The 17,903-nt window shown below is 37.4% G+C and overlaps 2 protein-coding genes across 4 annotated transcripts in view; one reads left to right on the top strand and one right to left on the bottom strand.

Annotated features, from left to right (window-relative positions):
* The window catches only part of MCPH1 (microcephalin 1), a 287,857-nt gene that overhangs the window by 91,535 nt on the left and 178,419 nt on the right, over window positions 1-17,903 (bottom strand). The gene's annotated exons all lie outside the window — the stretch shown is intronic.
* ANGPT2 (angiopoietin 2) overlaps window positions 180-17,903 on the top strand; it is a 64,259-nt gene continuing 46,535 nt past the window's right edge. Inside the window, exon 1 of the mRNA XM_012559843.2 lies at window positions 180-2,230. Within this exon, the coding sequence (XP_012415297.1) occupies window positions 1,943-2,230 (288 nt within the window). The 5' untranslated portion in view covers window positions 180-1,942. The remainder of the gene's footprint in view (window positions 2,231-17,903) is intronic.

The following is a 17,903-nucleotide window of genomic DNA, read 5'->3' as shown; positions in this document are numbered from 1 at the left end:
CCCTAGGCTTCCTATCAAACCTTTTGAGTTGTTGTCAATTTGATCTCACATAGATAATTCTTTTTTTTTTTTTTTTTGTACCTTAGATGAAGGTTTACAGAACAAATAGTTTCTCATTAAACAGCTGACCTTTTGGTTAGCTGCTGAGCTCTTAGCCAATGCACCACCAGGGTTCCAGAAGGAAAGGCTAAATTTTGGTTTGAGCTTAGTGAAAAATAAAGATATTTTTTTCTTCCTTGCCCAGTTCATGGACCCTATGAATTCTTTCCTTTTCTGGACCTCAGGTTAAAAACCTCTTCTCTAGAAGACCTGGAAGTCAGCCTATTAAACAGAATGGATTTTTTTTTTTAAAAGGTCTATTTAGGTCTCTTGAAAACAGATTGCGAGAATACAAAATTCACTATACAAATTCCACTTTCACCTAAGAAATAAGAGCAAAATTCTTTAATCCTCTGAAAATTTATCTTGAATGCTGTAGACTGATATTTGGCTTCCATGGTTAAATGTGGACCATTAAGTCAGTGTACCAGATAGTCTACTACTTACTGTACACTGAGAAATAACAGGTCATTGCTAAGGCTATATATCTATATACACAAACGCACACACTTTGCTGAGTTAGCATACTGTTAATCTTTGAAGTATTAAATTTCAGTTATTAAGGGAATAACCTGTAGGATTTACAGAGCCATAGAATTGAAACAGAAAAATCTTGGATATTAGTGCCACCCCTGCATTTTACAGATAAGAACATTAGAGCTTTGTTAGAATGGGGAAGTGATTGCTTAAATCAAACACCTAGTGGGACTAATTTCATTGATCTTGGAGAATATGTTACAAAATGACAGGCTTTGAGCAAATCCTGATATAATAAAGGAGAAGTTTACGTATTCCTCTGTTTGTATTCTCAACACTCTATTCGAATTCTGATTTCCGTCTATTGTGATTTAATGAACTATTCATCCGTCTAGCATATTTTAAGTTTATTTCAAATATTAAAGTGGCTAATTTCTTTAAAATAATGTCAGAGCTAAAAAATTGATCTTTCTAACATGACAAACAATGTATCATGGTAAATAACATATATATTATGATAAAGCAAGTCTTCCTAACAAACTTTTAAAATAAAAATTTTGCATACTTAGCTAACAGTTCAAAAATCAACTACTACCAATAAAACTATTTTCCTCATGAAAAGGTACAGAGTTTGTAAGAGCAAAACTTCTTCCTCTTTATTTTTAATTACAAAAATAAACCAAAGTCCTGACATATTTGTAGTATTTTTTTTTCTAAAGGAAAAAACAGGAACTTTCATTGTACTTTAAAGTTAAAGTTATTACCTCAGATATTTTACCAGCTTAATACCGTGAAATCAGTTTCAGACAAAAGAGACCGACAGCTCTCTCTAGGAAATACTTAATTAGGGTGGTGCCTATGAAATACCCAGGGGTCCTGTAACTGATCAGTTTTTCCCAGAGGGTTTCTGCAGTGTATAGTCCTGGCTGGACAGCAAGCATTATGCTCCGATTTTTCCTGTTGCCTGGCTAGTAACCCCCCGGCAGGAAGATAACGGAGAAGCCAGAGGGCGGAGCAGCCAGCTACACATGTCTGGCTGTTCTTATCAACTTATCATATAAGGAAAGGAAAGTGATTGATTCAGATACTGACACTGTAGAATCTGGGAAAAGAGAAACAAAGCTGATCTGTAAAGCTCACATAGTGAGCAGGATTATTCTTCCTACTGGATTCAGTTTGCTGGATGACTGGAGAGAAGACAGCATTAAAAATCAAGTTTGCTACTTGACAAGGGGGAGAAAGAAGACTCTCGTTGATCAACCTTAAGCCATGGCAGCATAACCCTGCATTTTAGAGGCGGCTGAGTATTCTGGACTCTGTGTGCCCTCAAGTTTGCTAAGTTGGTGGTTTATCACCAAAAGGAAGAATGTGGCAGATTGTTTTCTTTACTTTGAGCTGTGATCTTGTCTTAGCGGCAGCCTACAACAACTTTCGGAAAAGCATGGACAGCATAGGGAAAAAGCAGTATCAGGTTCAGCACGGCTCATGCAGCTACACTTTCCTCCTCCCGGAGATGGACAGCTGCCGCTCCTCGTCCAGCTCCTACGTATCGAACGCAGTACAGAGGGACGCACCGCTAGATTATGATGACTCGGTGCAGAGACTGCAAGTACTGGAGAACATCATGGAAAACAACACTCAGTGGCTAATGAAGGTAGGAAAAAAATGAGTTTTACTTTATGAAAAACTGGAGCTAGTAAGTGTATTTTAACAACTTGAAAAAAAAAAAAAAGGATTAAAGCAGGAGAGAGATGACTACTGATATCATTGCATGAATTATCATTTCTTTTATTCTATCCCAGTGTAAAGTAGTCATGGGTGAAAAGGATGATTTGAAAAGAATATCAGACTCAACAGAGAAAACTTCTAAAGTTAGAAATTTTTATTTATTAAAGTTAAGGAGAGGAAGTGTATTTCTCTGCAAAAATATCTACGCTGTTTTGTTTGTTTAAGTAGTTTAAACTCAGAAACACCCATTACCAGAGACATTATAAACTGGTCGCAGGCATGTGAGGGAAGCTGTAAGCAATACAGCAGCGCCAGAGCCAGGAAAAACGTGACAATCATGTTAATTACTGATAAATAACGGATGGAGTAAAGTGCTTTACCAATTTCCTGAATTTATTTACTAAAATAGATTACATTACAACTCTTGGTAAATGAGAGGAAATTAAATAAAACAGAGCTTATGTTTCTCAGAATCTCAGTGCTTTACCCTAAGGGTTTGTCATTTGTAAACGGTGGTAAGTTTTCCAAGTGTCCCCAAGGGATTCAAGCACTGCAGCCACATTTCAGTTCCAGCAACTGGCTTTGAAAATATACCCACGTGGGACTGGTGCCCAGGACCAGCTACGCTGAATTTATGCCACAACAAGACGGTCTGATGGTTTGTTCTTGGGGCTATGATTGTCCCACTGTTACACAGGCTTTTTATAGAGAGTCTAACCAAAGTAGGATATTGAAAGCTCTGTTTTTCTTTCACAAACCATCACTTTCACATGTAAACCCAGTAACTATAAAAATAAAAACAAAATCACCCTGCAATTTTTCTTTATATGGACTACATATGTATATTTTTTCAAGGAAGTTTAAACAAATGTGTGAATAGGTTAATCACTAAATATTATAATGATGACATTACATTACAGTGCTTATGGAGTACAGAAATGTGACTATTTATAGCCACATAAAAACTTAAAAGAGAAGTATAATTATCCTCTCAATCTTTCATTTCACCATAAGCTTTCTGTTAGGACACCTTATCTTAACCTGAGAATAGTTCTTGGATCCTAATCTGTGTTTCTCATTAACTCCCTGCCTCCAGAGAGGAAACAACTCATTTATTACTTGAGCTATAAGCCTAAATGAATGAATGCTCTCAGCACTCCTGGTCATCACAATCACAGCAGTCTCTTAAAAATCAAAGAAAAGAAAACAACAACAAAAAACTTATAACTTATTAAAAAGACCTGTCAAATACACGTAATGTAAAATAAAAGCTGTTGGTAATATCTTCATAAGTACTATCCCTTCTGAGTAATTTCTAGTAAGTTTTTCTCCTTTCATGGGAAGATCAGCGCAGAAGGCTCTTTTTAAAATCTTCTAAACTTCACAGATGTGCAAATAATAATACTAAACCTAAAAAGGATGCAGCAACCCAGGTTCAAATATTTGAAAGACAAACTGTGTCCTAAATACCTGCTTAATTCTTTCTGTCTCTCTTTAAATGGCTGTCTCATGCTCACTAACCTCCCTGCGTTTACTGTGGCGTGGTTAACCTCCAGTGGTAACAGAGCCTCAGTGAGGGATGAAAGAAATCTAGTAGTAAACACTCTAATCTACCCAGCTGGTTAGTCATTTCCTAAACAAACAGTCAAGTAACATAAAAGAATGTTTTGCCACATGCAAGACTGCTATATTGTGTTTGCTTAATTAAGCCCACATCAAGTATACCTGAAACTCCATAATCAAGGCTCATATTTCTTTCTTAAACTACCCTCTTCTCGTGGGTCTCTGAGACTGTGTTTAAAGAAGGAAAGGGACAAGGAATTCTACATTAGGTGGACAAAATTTCTTCCTTCCCAGGTTCAATTAGTAAATATTTGAACAGCAATACAACGGTGTTTCAAAATGCCTTCTTTAGCTCTCTAGCTAAATATCACTAAGAATGACGTGATGTTTATCTTTTCATCTGCTCAGCACCTGTTCCCTCTGGCCTCTCGGTGAGATCTGAGATGAGCACCTGAGAAAGTTAATTGTACTCTCCCACTTGGCTGACCGGCTTCTGGTGTGGGAATGAAAGCAAAAAAGCAAAAATGAACCCGCTTAACGTGATTAAACGTAACCTTTCTGCTTGTTTTTCCCTTCTGTGTTTTGTCACCTGTGATAATAAACACTGTTTTTCTCATAAGGGAGGAAATAATATATACTGTAATGGAATGCTAGATAAGCCACAAAATTAAATGATCAACATCACAATCTAACACTTATTGATTGATAGATTAACCCAGAAAGAAAAAGCACAATTCTGTGTTTTTCATTATGTTTTACACATTTCCTTTTCTTTAGGGCGGTTTATTTTTTATGTTTGCATATTTCCTTTATCAACACTAAAAAATAACAGAAGAAAAAAAAGCCCCTTTAAACTATTAAGTTCCTATTAACCTTGTCAGGAAGAAACATAAGACCAAGTTTCTGGTTAATTTTAGGGTAAATGAACGGTACTTCAGCTTCCGAGTGGCCACCATAGCCTAAGGAGCTTAGACTAAGAAAGCTGTTTTGTACATCATCAAAAGATCCCACACTGGCCCTTTAGTCTGTCAGCCAAAGGAAGTGTCAGACTTCTAAATGAGTGCAGAGGAATATGAATGGAACAATACAGGAGAAGGTTCATTTTCTGCTTAGTAGTTAAACAAGGGTAAGATAAATTCATGATCGTTAGTACACCAAACACACCATGGCTTAAAAAAGCACTATATGTCACATCACCCTTGCTAATCCTGCAACTATTCTAAACCTCTGTCCCAGTGGTATTAAACATATTTTATAGAAACTGACAAATAACTTAGCAAATGGATTGTATTTTGCTAGGAGACCAAATGTATTTTTTTTTTAGATAAGAGTAAATAAGGAAAGGAAATAAACAGCTATTTCACACTGATGAATAACTTATATTTTATAAATAACTGCAAACTCAACTGTTACTTTAAAACAAAATGATTTGAAAAATAAAACTAATGCCTCTTAAATTAATGCAAAAATTTCCTCTGACACCTTACTTTTTTTTTTTAATGCAACAAGTACAGGCTGGGAACAGTAAACTTGCATCCCTACCCTTTTCCTTCTTTAAAAAGAAACTAATCCATATCCTTTCCATAAGCTCTGAGAACTACTGCTCATCCGCTGACATGCAGGGCACAACGCAGCTATGCTCCTAGAAAACAACTGCTGTAAATGGGAAAAATGATGCCGAGAGGCTCAGAGATGCACTCAGCCCACCAGCTCCTCCCATCTCTGCCGGGGGTTTGGTTTGTGCGTATATTTTATCAAGTGTGGTTGCAAAGCACTCCTTAGGTGTACATCCAGAGAAATAAAGGCTAGCTCATTAAAGCACAGAAAAAATCTCAGCATATACATAGCCAATGGTCCACTGCAGTGTCGGAGTAGAAAAACTATTCCTATACTCCATTCATTGTATCCAAATCAAGAGATATGATCATGTTCACTATTAGAAGCAAATTGTGTGCATTCAGATAAGCTGATTAAACCCTCTATTTAAGATTGCAGAAAAACTATTACTATTATTATATTAATTATATATTAATAGCATTATAGAAAGGGATGAAGAGATTATCAAAGTTTCACTATGACGGGGAAAGACAATATAGTAAAATTTGGAAACTGCAAATATAATATAATGTTCACTATATATATTATGGAGTCTCTGGGTGGCATAAACAGTTAAGGGCTCTGCTACTAATCAAAAGGTTGCCTGCTTGAGTCCACCCAGAAGCACCTCAGAAAAAATGCCTGGTGATCTACTTGCAAAAACTCAGCCATTGAAAACCCTATGAAGCGCAGTTCCACTCTAACACACATGGGGTCGCCATGAGTTAGAATAAACTCAAGGGCTACTGGTATGTGCATCTCTCTCTATATATATCAATATATAGTACAAAATGCAATTAGTGTATACAATATATAAAGCATATGTTGACTATAGCAACAACAACAACCCATTGCCATCGAGTCGATTCAGACTCATAGCAACCCGACAGGACAGAGTAGAACTGCCCCATAGGGTTTTCAAGGAGCGACTGGTGGCTTTGAACTGCCAACCTTTTGGTTAGCAGTGGAGCTCTTAACCACTGTGCCACCAGGGCTCCATGTTTACTATACATATGTATATACATATATATACACATATATTTGCTTTCTATAGTCAAGCAGCCACCGCTTATTAAAATGGATTATCTGACATTTTATATTAGATTAACTCTTACATTGGATTAACTATTTAGGCTTCATACCATGGGAGATGATTCTTTACCAATTAGTCTAGAACTAGGAAATGAACTTGCACATACCACTTCCATAATTCCGTTTGGACACTAGATAATCCATATAGTCTCATTACTGAAATTTAAATACCTGTCGACTTTAATAAAAAACCAGTTGAAATAAATCCTATCACCATATGGATAATTTTAAAAATAAAGCAAAAATATTATGAAAATAACATACGGGCAAAGTTAAAAAAAGTCAAACAATTAAAAAGGTAGAAAATCGGAAGTAAATTCTCCTTCTCTTTAATGTTTCCTTGAGATCGGCACTTAAAGATTTATAGTACTCTTTCACTGGGACAAATTTAATACCAAAACAGATGGCTTTCCTTCTTCTGAAAACATGTACAGTGGCATTATACCCCAATCAATATCTTTTTGGTCCACAAATTGCATGAAAAGAGGTTGGTAGAAAGAGATTTTATTTTAGGAACAAGAGCAAAATTGGGAAGACTGAATTAAAGGAGAATACAGATTAAAGATAGGGGTGTGTGTGAGAGACAGAGAGAGAAAGAGAGAGATTGATTACCTCAGATGCAATCAATCAGAATAAGGAAAACGGGCATGATACATGGCATGATTGTTTTGACGGGAAAAATACTGTTTATATAGTTCCATATTCTGGCAACCAAATGACACCAGGGGCCTGGGCAGCTTTGTTTATTTCCTGAGTTCAGATCAAGAGAGTATATATAATGAATCATTAGATGCACAGATTGTTTGCAAATCAAGGGCTCAGAATTTACAGAATAGCTACGTCACTTATAATAATGACAACTTTATGGACAAACTCTCTTTCCCCATATAGAATAATTCATATCCATAAGAATTCTTGTGACATAAAGAGAGCCACTCAACTTTTCAGTGAAAATTTTATCATTTAATAATAGTAATACAATAATAAAACCAAAAACCCACTGCCGTGGAGTTGAATCCAACTCATAGCCACGCTATAGGACAGAGCAGAACTGCCCCACAGGGTTTCCAAGGCTGTAAATCTTTACGGACGCAGATTGCCACCTCTTTCTCCCATGGATTCGCTGGTGGGTTAGAATCGCCAACCTTTAGGTTAGCAGCCGAGCGCTTACCCTGTAACCATGGTGCTACCAGGGCTCCTAATGTAATAACAGGGATAGCAATTGAGTAGCACTTAATGACTTTAAAGCTAAAGCACTCTGCATACCTTACCTCCTTTTGTCCCAAGAATATCTCTACAACACAGGTATAGTTGATACAACCCATCTATTTCTTTCTTTACCACTAATAAAGATAGGTCATGATAATATCAAAGTACCCTACAGCTTAGAGATCTTGTATGCATTATCTAGGGAGGAAAAACACATCTGTCCCCTCCTCTGACAAAAAGCAGAATTTTCCATGAGGAAATTATAGAAAATTTTCCATGGAAAATTATAGAAAATTGTTGAGAGAATTGTAAATGAATATAGATATGTTCTGAAAGATAATGTTATTTCATTTCTTAGTTTATTAAAGTAAATGAGTGGATACCATTCTATCCCTCCTATCCCTTTATGGGGGTTTATGGTTCAGGGCAGGAGTCATTGAAGTTCATTTATTTATTCAACCAATATTTATTAAGGACATACATTTTTCAAGGCAGTGCTCTAGGTGTTTGGGATAAATCAGTGTGTGTGTGTGTGTGTGTGTGTGTGTGTGTGTGTGTGTGTGTGTGTGTGTGTGTGTGTGTGTGTGTGTGTGTAGCTAAGACTCTTGCCCTTGTGGGGACATATTATATGATACCATTACATGCCAGTCAGAGTATATAGTACGTCAGAAAAAAAAAAGTAAACAAAAGAAAGAAAAAAATAGAGTAAAGGGGATCAAGAATATTAGAGAGTGGGGATGGGGAAAGCTTTGTTAAACAGTTTGGTCAGTACATTTAAACCTTTTTTATATTTAAAAAAAATCAATTAAAATTATTTTCAAATAGCTATTTTTCCTAATTACTAAAGCAATACATGGTTATTGTAAAAAAACTAGAGAATATTTTTAAAAAGCATAAAAAAGAGATAGGTACAATTCCATCGTTATAAAATAAGTATTCTTAATATTTAATGCATATATGTATACCTACATACATATAACTGGAGCCCTGGTGGCACAATGGTTAAGTGTAGGTTGCTAACCAAAAGGCTGGTGATTTGAACCTACCCAGCAAATCCGTGGGAGAAAGACCTGCTCCCATAAAGATTACAGCCTAGAAAACCCCATGGGGCAATTCTACTCTGTCACAGGGGGTCACTGTCAGTTGGAATCGACTCAACGGCACCTCACAACAACACACACTCTAATACCAAAAACAAACAAAAGCAGCTGTCATTGAGTTGATTCCGACTCCTGGCGACCCCATGTGTTGCAGAGGAAAACCGCGCTCCGTAAGGTCTTCAGGCAATGACCTTTTGGGAGCAGATTGCCTATCCGATAATTTATATCCTTTTATTTTAAAAAAAAGAAGTAAGTCTGAGAAGTTAAATAAATTGATCAACATCACAAGTCAGTAACGGAAGCAATTACTTCTTCCAGTAATGTCAGCAACCAACTATATTACTGCTTCCAGTGATGGAAACAGACTTTAGCACCTGGGACCATATTTTCCACAGTCTTTTGCATATGATGGCTATTGAGTGGACAACTTTGGTATTAAATTCTTTCTACGCGGAAATGGTGACAAAGCGGTTAAGAAAAACAACTATTGGGAATGTCTTGTGTGTAAAGTGATTATATGAAATTGACTTTGCAGTTCAGAAGAGTGAGAATAAATTATATGATAACTAAAAGAAAGCACAAGCGGAAATTCACACAGACCATACATATAGTAACAACTCTCTTCTGGAAATCAACTTAGGGTGAAATCCTGAATTTCAGAGTACTGATCTGGAAGTCTGGGCAAATAAAACTCAGCCCCAGTGAAGTAATGTGGAACCTTCCATTTCCACTGCTTGATTTAAAAAACTACACAGATGCATCTTCCATCTAGCATTCTACAGATAGGTATAACCAAAAATGACTTGACATCAGCAGTATATTAATGTTTAAAATGAGAAAATGATGTAAACCGGAATGATCTGATGTAATTAAAAACAGTGAAAAGGTTTTTCATGTATAATGTTCTAGAATAAAAGTTTCAACAACCTCTTGGGATTGAAGTGACTGTTTTACATGTGGTTTGAAAATAAAAGAATGGACTCTCTCCCTCACCCCTGCAGTATAAGTCAGGTTTGCTAGCTGTCTGTCTTTAAATTAATATTTCATTTTAATTAGATATTTCCCCATGAAATCACCTTTCTTCCTTTTCCTAATCCTGGCTTGCACCAGCTAACAAAAGATGTGAAATCTATTAAAAATTTCCTGAGAAGTAGACCTAATCCTCTTAACATGATCATTCCTTCAACCAGCTAAAACCATTATCTTTGCAATTAAACTAGAACCTAATTAAAACCTCTCTAACACCCACCCCTGAGGGCTCCTGGGATGGTAATTGCTTTGCTCCAAAATCAGCTTCGTTTTGCTTTTTGACAACCTTTCACATTTCTGTGAATTACTTTTTGAATGTTTATATTAACCCAATAACTTAACATTATGAAGTATTAATATTTAATATCAACATAAAAAAAATCAACGATCAACAAAAGTATTTACTTTAAAAATAGAACCTGTCATTTTCTTAAATATATACTTTTATAATTTTTCATGGAAAATGAGATTTTAAGAGATACTAAAATATAGAGGTCTTGGGAAAAACATTATTTTATCATGTTTACACAGTCTCCTAGAGATTTAGCATTTTATGTGCTGAATATTCATAATAGTTATTGATCTTTTAGATAGAGAATATTAATACATTGTTAAAAGGAAGAAAGCATCCAATCTCTCCACTTTTCAATTTTGTCACATCTCTTCTAAACCAACCGGGCTCAGATTAACACTTGCTCATGTATTAACACTCTTTTTGATAGGAGACGAGCTATTCAATCAGGGTGACTGAAATCTGGTTGACAGCACAAGACCTACCACCTATACCTCCCTGTCTCAAGCCCTCAGTATTCCAGGGGACATATTAACACCTTCAGGATGATTGTTCCACCAAATTCCAGAGACGAAAGTTAAACCTGAATTGTGGCTTCACCTCTGAATGTCACTAATTAACATTTATTACCAACATGTAATACACTGAAGAATTCTACTGAGGCTGCCAAAGGCACATCTCGGTGGTCACGTTCTACAGCAAAGGGGACGCACATGTAATGAAAACTGTCTTATTTCATGAACTCATAGCAAGGACGCCATACTCCTTGACATAAGTGGCTTAGTCACGTGCAATTTTATAAGGACGGTTAGTCTGACAGTTCTTCTACCCATTACACTGGGAGGAGACTCTAAGGCCATTATTCTGAGGGAAAAAGGAAGAGATGCAAAAGTGAGACCAAGCAAGCCTCAGAAAGTTAGCCAAATTAGAGCAAAGGAGGATGATGAATTCATGTTCTGCTTTATTTTAAATAAAGGCATTCTATACTGAGAGATATCCTAGACCCAACGGATCAGCTTCAAAGAAATCAAATATAAAATAAATCCTGTTTACATATGAAGTTGATCCTGTTATTATTAGACAAACATGTCTTTGAAGTTATTTTCCTGGGTGTTGGTATCTGCATGTTCAATTAACTATATAGCTGTCAGAAGGCCTTGGTGAGAGCTGGCTAGGTTTACTGGTACAATCTGAAGCTACTTTAAAAAAGTTTTTGTTGTGTTTTATTTGTTCCTCTTTATATGTAGTAAATAATTTTCTTAATCAGAAATAACTGTAAAATATTTGTTTTAGTGATTCCTTGCCTTATTCAGGTAAGTTAACTTGCTGAAACTACCAGAAACTACGTATGTTTATGTTCAGAAACTACATACATTGTCTTACACCGGTGACTCCGTACGGTCACTCTGGTCTTCAGATAAGATGAAGGATGCCGAGTGCTTTGGGAGCTGTAAGACGCTAACAACGGCAAGAGCTACGATGAAAATTACTTCTAATGATAACCGCAGAAACACACCTGTCAGGCAGGATCTGTAACATATATCTCATTATCTAAAGATTATAATTCCACTCACTCTAATCAGGTTAAATAACGTGACTAGAATAATCCAGTGGTAACACACATTTCCTTGAAAAAAGGTACATCCATTGTCCCACAGTATCTGAGAGTTAATTGGTTTCTCAAAGTCATGCACCTCAAAGTACATCTCCACTCTGTAAGATAATGGATTTCCTTTCAAAAGTGAAAAGGACAATCGTAAGTGCCATATAAAATGCTTTTGTTCTGTATGTTACATGACACCGGGCCTCTCTAGAAACATGTGCTCCAGAACTGTCACTTCCATGACATCTTCTAAAGGGACCTGAGTGCGTGCCACCATGCTCATATGTAACAGTGAGTCCACTAAAATACTCGTATTTTGTTATTAAATTTATTTTTATCACTTCAGGGTTCAGTGAGTTATAAGCAATGCTGCTCTTCTGCATATTCTGTGTAACAGCAGAAGAAGGCAGGATCCAAAGGAGCACTAAAGAGAGCCCAAAACCACCTCTGAGCAGGCATCTGGGGTTAACCAGTTAGCATGCAGATCTTGGTAGAAAAGATTTAGAATTATTAAGGCAACATTTCCTCTGATTTTTCTCTGGGTTCCTGAAAGAATTTTCTGTGCCATTAGGTTTTTGGAATCAACAGATATTATCAACTCTTGGTTATCTGCTGAATAATTACAGACATTAGTCTGAAGATAATTGAAGTATTTCTTGGAGTTTTACTAACTACCGTCTGGTCTTTGCAGTCTTAAAAAATTATTCCATATAAAAACCAAAAGTCCAAACCCACTGCAGTCCAGTGGATTCCAGTTCTGACTCATAGCAGCCCTAGAGGACAGAGTGGAACTGTCCCATAGGATTTCCAAGGCTGTAATCTTTATGCAAGCAGACTCTGACATCTTTCTCCCACTGAGTGGCTGGTGGGTTCAAATTATTGACCTTTCGGTTAGCAGCTGAGTGCTTAACTACTGCGCCACCAGGGCTCCTGAGAGTATCATCTAGGATGTCTAACATCCAATTAATCAAAGTTCTATTAATCCATACGGATGTACCTTAAAAATCCCCTAAACAAACTGGTCTTCTTAATGAGGAATTTTGGAGCAAAAATGCTGCCAGAAAGAACACATTATTATATTTTGTTGAATAACATAAACCCATGAAATTCAGAACACAAGCTTAACATTTGGTGTGTCTATGAAATTCTTTATTGTTTTAACCACTAACAAAAGGATTCTTAGATTTCCTTAAAAAAAAAAAAAGATTTATCAGACTTTAACTTAATAAAGTGTTAATGACAGGAATTCCTGACCAGAATTGTTTTTAACTTAACTGTAACAGTGAAATGATGGTGATGTGACGGCCGGGATAATTATATTACAAGTTAAAAAATCAAGACTAATCAGAACACCATTACTTCAAATAACAATTGATCATTTTGTGATATGTAATCAATTGCCCATATTTTCAAATATATTTCCCTTCTAAGTGGTATCAAACATCATAAATCCATATATGCTTTTTCCCCTAATTGGACATTTTTTAAAAATACACATAATTTACTTATTGCTATATAACTAGTTATATAAAAAAATCTAACAGCTGCCATGTATAGAATTAAGGGTATACTGCTTTTCGTTTCCCCCTTTTCACCCCAAAATACTACTAACATTAAAATAAACTGTCTCTGGATGAAAAGGAAAAAGAGAAACGAAAAAAAAAAAAAAAAAAAAAACTGATAAATAAACAACTGTCTCTACTTAATTGGGACACATTCTTGACCCATTTCAGTTTTAAGTGATTCAAAATCCTATGTCAGCAACAAAGGCCAATAAAGAGTCAGCAGTCGCTGAAGCCAGGACAGATAACGGCGAAAGAAAACATTTTACGAGCATCACCCATCCACCTTGTCAAAAACAAGTGGGCTTTTAGCTCATTACTGTGAAGCCAGCATCCTCTGCTTGTTGCTTACTGTTACTATGGATTGAATTGTGCCCCCCAAAAATATGTTGTCAACTTGGCTAGGCCAAGTATTACGTGATTGTCCACCATTTTGTCATCTGATGTGATTTTCCTATGTGTTGTATATTCTACCTCTATGTTGTTAATGAGGCAGGATTAGCAGCAGTTATGTTAATGAGGCAGGACTCAATCTACAAGATCAGGTTGTCTCTTAAATCAATCCCCTTTTTAAAAAAAATATGATTCCATTTATATGAAATTCTAGAAAATATAAATTCACCTAAAGCAATAGAAAGCCAATCAGTGGTTTCCTGGCACAGGAGGGAGAGCTCACATTAAGTCAATCTCTTTTGAGATAAAAAAGAGAAAAGCAAGTAGAAAGACATGGGGACCTCCTATCACCAAGAAAGCAAAGCTGGGAGCATAGCGCATCCTTTGGACCCAGGGTCCCTGTGCTGAAAGCTCCTTGACCAGGGAAGATTGATGACAAAGAACTTCCTCCAGAGCAGACAGAGAGAGAAAGCCTTCCCCTGGAGCTGGCACCCTGAATTCTGATGTCTAGCTTCCTAAACTGTGAGAGAATAAATTTCTCTTTGTTAAAGCCATCCACTTGTGGTATTTCTGTCATAGCAGCACTAGATGACATAGATACTTAACAAGTCTACCAGATTCTTGCACAGAGAAAATTATGATAGCAGTCACTGGAGGTGAAACAGAGAAGGGCACTTTCTCCCATTTGGATATATGTCGTTGCAACTGCAAAATGTCATTGGCAATGATGATGATCACCATGATAGCAGCTGACATTTATCAGGTGTATACCACTGGCCGCATTATCTCATTTAGTTCTCATGACAGCCCACTTAAGGTAGATATTATTTTCTTCATCCGTAACCTATAGATGAAGAAAAGGAGCCCTGGTTGTGTAACGGTTAAGCGCTTGACTGCTAACCAAAGGGTTGCTGGTTCGAACCCACCCAGCAGCTCTGCGAGAGAAAGACCTGGCAATCTGCTCCCGTAAAGATTACAGCCTAGAAGACCCTACGGGGGCCGTTCTACTCTGTCACCTGGGGTCGCTATGAGTCAAAATCGACTAGACAACATGTAGCAACAACAACAGCAATGTAGATGAAGGAACTCAAGCTCAGAAGGTTAAATAAGTTATCAGAAGGTACACAGGTAGCAAACCCACCATCAAGTTTCTTCACTTGACTGCTTCTTACAATAAAACAGACTTTCAAAATATTTAAGCAAAAATCCATAGATCCTTCTGTGTGGATGAGGAGAGTTAACCGACTGTACAACAGTCCCCCAACACCTGCCATTCCAACACTACACACAAAACTGGCCCACCCAAAGGATGTTTGTCACCATGAGCAAAACTAATATGGGACACAGTGAGAAGAACACTTCTGGCAGATATTATTGTACCCCTGAGAAAATTAACTCTGAGATATTAAGTAACTGGCCAGGTCATTGTAAGAGCAGGGATTTCAACCCAGATATGTCTTATTTCAAAGCCCTGCAATTGATGGCTGTGTTCCTCTTCCTCTCAAAAAAAAAAAAAAACAAAAACCAAACCTGTTGCCATCAAGTTGATTCCAACTCATAGTGACCCACAGGCTTTCCAAGGAGTGGCTGGTGGATTCAAACTGCCAATCTTTTGTTAGCAGCCAAGGTCTTAACTACTGTGCAGCCAGAGCGCCGAAGCTTTACTTTTTCACTCTCATGACTAGAAGCTGGACTGGTAAGTAGAACGGTAAAACCTAGATGACTTACCCCCCCCACATGACTGTGACTTCGGTTAAAGGACAAATGAGAGCTGCCAGCCTTGGGCATCACAAGACATGCGTTCTCTTGACAGCCCTTCACTTCCCAGCATTGTCAGAGAGAGGTGTTGGTTACACACGGCAGTTTTCCAGAATTATAGCTAGCTTCTGTGAGCAGCACTAGGATTTTTCTTTGTCTTTTCAAATCTTTCTAAGCAGTATTATGTATAATCATCATTAGGAAAATCCATCATGTGTACTTTGTATACCATAGCTCATATCAGCACCTCTCTCAATATCAAGTTGCCTGGTCTTGCTTCTTGAGCTGTTGTTGGGCCTACTGAGATGCACTATCAAAGTGCTATGAAAAATCAAAAGCTGCTTCAGTGAAGTTGGCCAGAGGAAGACAGCTAGTGGATATGGGGATAATGGTTAAGAAGGATTCAGATCACAATCCTGAGTTTACCATTGTCATCTGCAGGGAAATATCTAGGTTAGCATGGACTTTTTCTTGAAGGGTGTAATGGCTTGGGAGTGCAGGAACAAGTAAGAGAGCGCCATTAGACCTACATATAACTCTTGGCAAACGCTGGAATGTAGCAGAGGTATTTTGGACAAAAGCTTCACTTACGTTCTAACACTGGCCCCCTAAAGCTAAAGTACCCCTCAAGTAACTTCAGGATAGGGCCAAGATTCCAGTGGAACCAAACGACTCATAATTTGAATCCCAAAGAACTGCCAAAGCCCCCGTGTTGGTCCTTCCGCCACGGAGATTAAACTAAGATGCTAAGCCACAGCATTTAAGCTGGTAGTTAGACCATTTTAACTTAAAACCATATTTCTACAACTGAAGGAAGCTTTCAAGAATTCATTACCACTGATAAAATTAAACTGGCTTGTAGGATTCAAGACCAAAATCATAGCAGTAACCACAGTGATTTTCGGTTAAAAAAATGGGGTAAGATGACTCATATTTTGATTGAGGAAAAAAAAAAAATCCTAACAATAGGAAAGCCTCCACGACTGCTCCATCCTCCTTGTGCTCACCCTCACCCCTTCTTCCCACTGGCAAGTGAGCTTTCTGTTCCCACTGAATGAGTCAGTTAAGATGGGAGCCTGAAGGGACTTATGTGACTGAGGGTCACTGTCGCTCTGAAAAAGAGGTGCAGGGGGGCGGGGGGCATATTATGACACACTGTCGCTTAGAGAGCACTAGTGAATACAAATACGTGATCCCCTAAAGGAGCAAACCGGGTTAGTCGTTCTCTGGTGATGCTGTGCCCCTCACCCCATTGATAGAGAAATATTCCTTGAAATGTTTGTTTCCTTCAAGTTGTGAGTAAAATTTCAAGCATGCAGCAGAAAAAGTCAATTCTGAATGACATGCTTTTTATAACTCATGGCAGTGGAGTGAAAGGGGATAGGAATTTTCCACTAGCTTCCATTGGAATAGACATGCATGCAAGGCAGTAGGGTTAGGGAGAAAGGGCAGACCTCCAGAACTGCAACTAATTATGGGAAAATGATTCAACTCCCTCGTACTTTTACCACAAGCATTTGGAGAATCACATTGAAAGTTTACTTCCCAAATGGCTTTGGTGTGCAAGTAAATTCAGCTTTTCTGTATACTGCAATGTTATACAACTAGTTTAACTGAGAATAAATGAGGAAATTAAGTATGCACACCATAAATTGCAGGCAGAAATGGACCACGTTACTTTTGTGAAACTAGCAACCTGTGCTCTGTACTTCCACTACACGACCAAAATGCATCAGCCTGGAGGCAGCCATGATATTCCACAAAATACAAGCATTTTCTCTGAGAATGTTTCTCGTGAACTCCACTACGCTTATAAAAGTTGTTAGTTGCACTAGGAGCCCTAACACATGGCATAAACACAATATGAACCATAAGTAACAATGCACAAGCACCAGAAGAGAGACTAGATGAACGGGAACTCCTAAAAATCAAATACTTATGCTCATCAAAGGACTTCACCAAAAGAGTAAAAAGACAACCTACAAACTGGGAAAAACTTTTTGGCTATGACAAATCCAATCAGCATCTAATGTCTAAAATCTACAAGATACTGCAAAATCTCAACAACAAAAAGACAAATAACCCAATTAAAAAATGGGCAAAGAATACCAACAGGCACTTCACCAAAAAAGACATTCAGGCAGCTAACAGACACATGAAGAAATGCTCATGATCATTAGCCATTAGAGAAATGCAGATCAAAACTACAATGAGATATCATCTCACCTCCAACAAGGCTAGCATTAATCCAAAAAAACACAAAATAATAAATGCTGGAGAAGTTGTGGAGAGACTGGAACACTTACACACTGTTGGTCGGAATGTAAAATGGTACAACCACTGTGGAAATCGATTTGGCGCTTCCTTAAAAAGCTAGAAATAGAAGTACCATATGATTCAGC

Source organism: Trichechus manatus, unplaced genomic scaffold, assembly GCF_000243295.1.
Source record: "Trichechus manatus latirostris isolate Lorelei unplaced genomic scaffold, TriManLat1.0 scaffold00330, whole genome shotgun sequence".
Classification (NCBI taxonomy): Eukaryota; Metazoa; Chordata; class Mammalia; order Sirenia; family Trichechidae; genus Trichechus; species Trichechus manatus.
The sequence above is the reverse complement of the archived record's forward strand: the minus strand, read 5'-3'. Positions and strand labels throughout refer to the sequence as shown.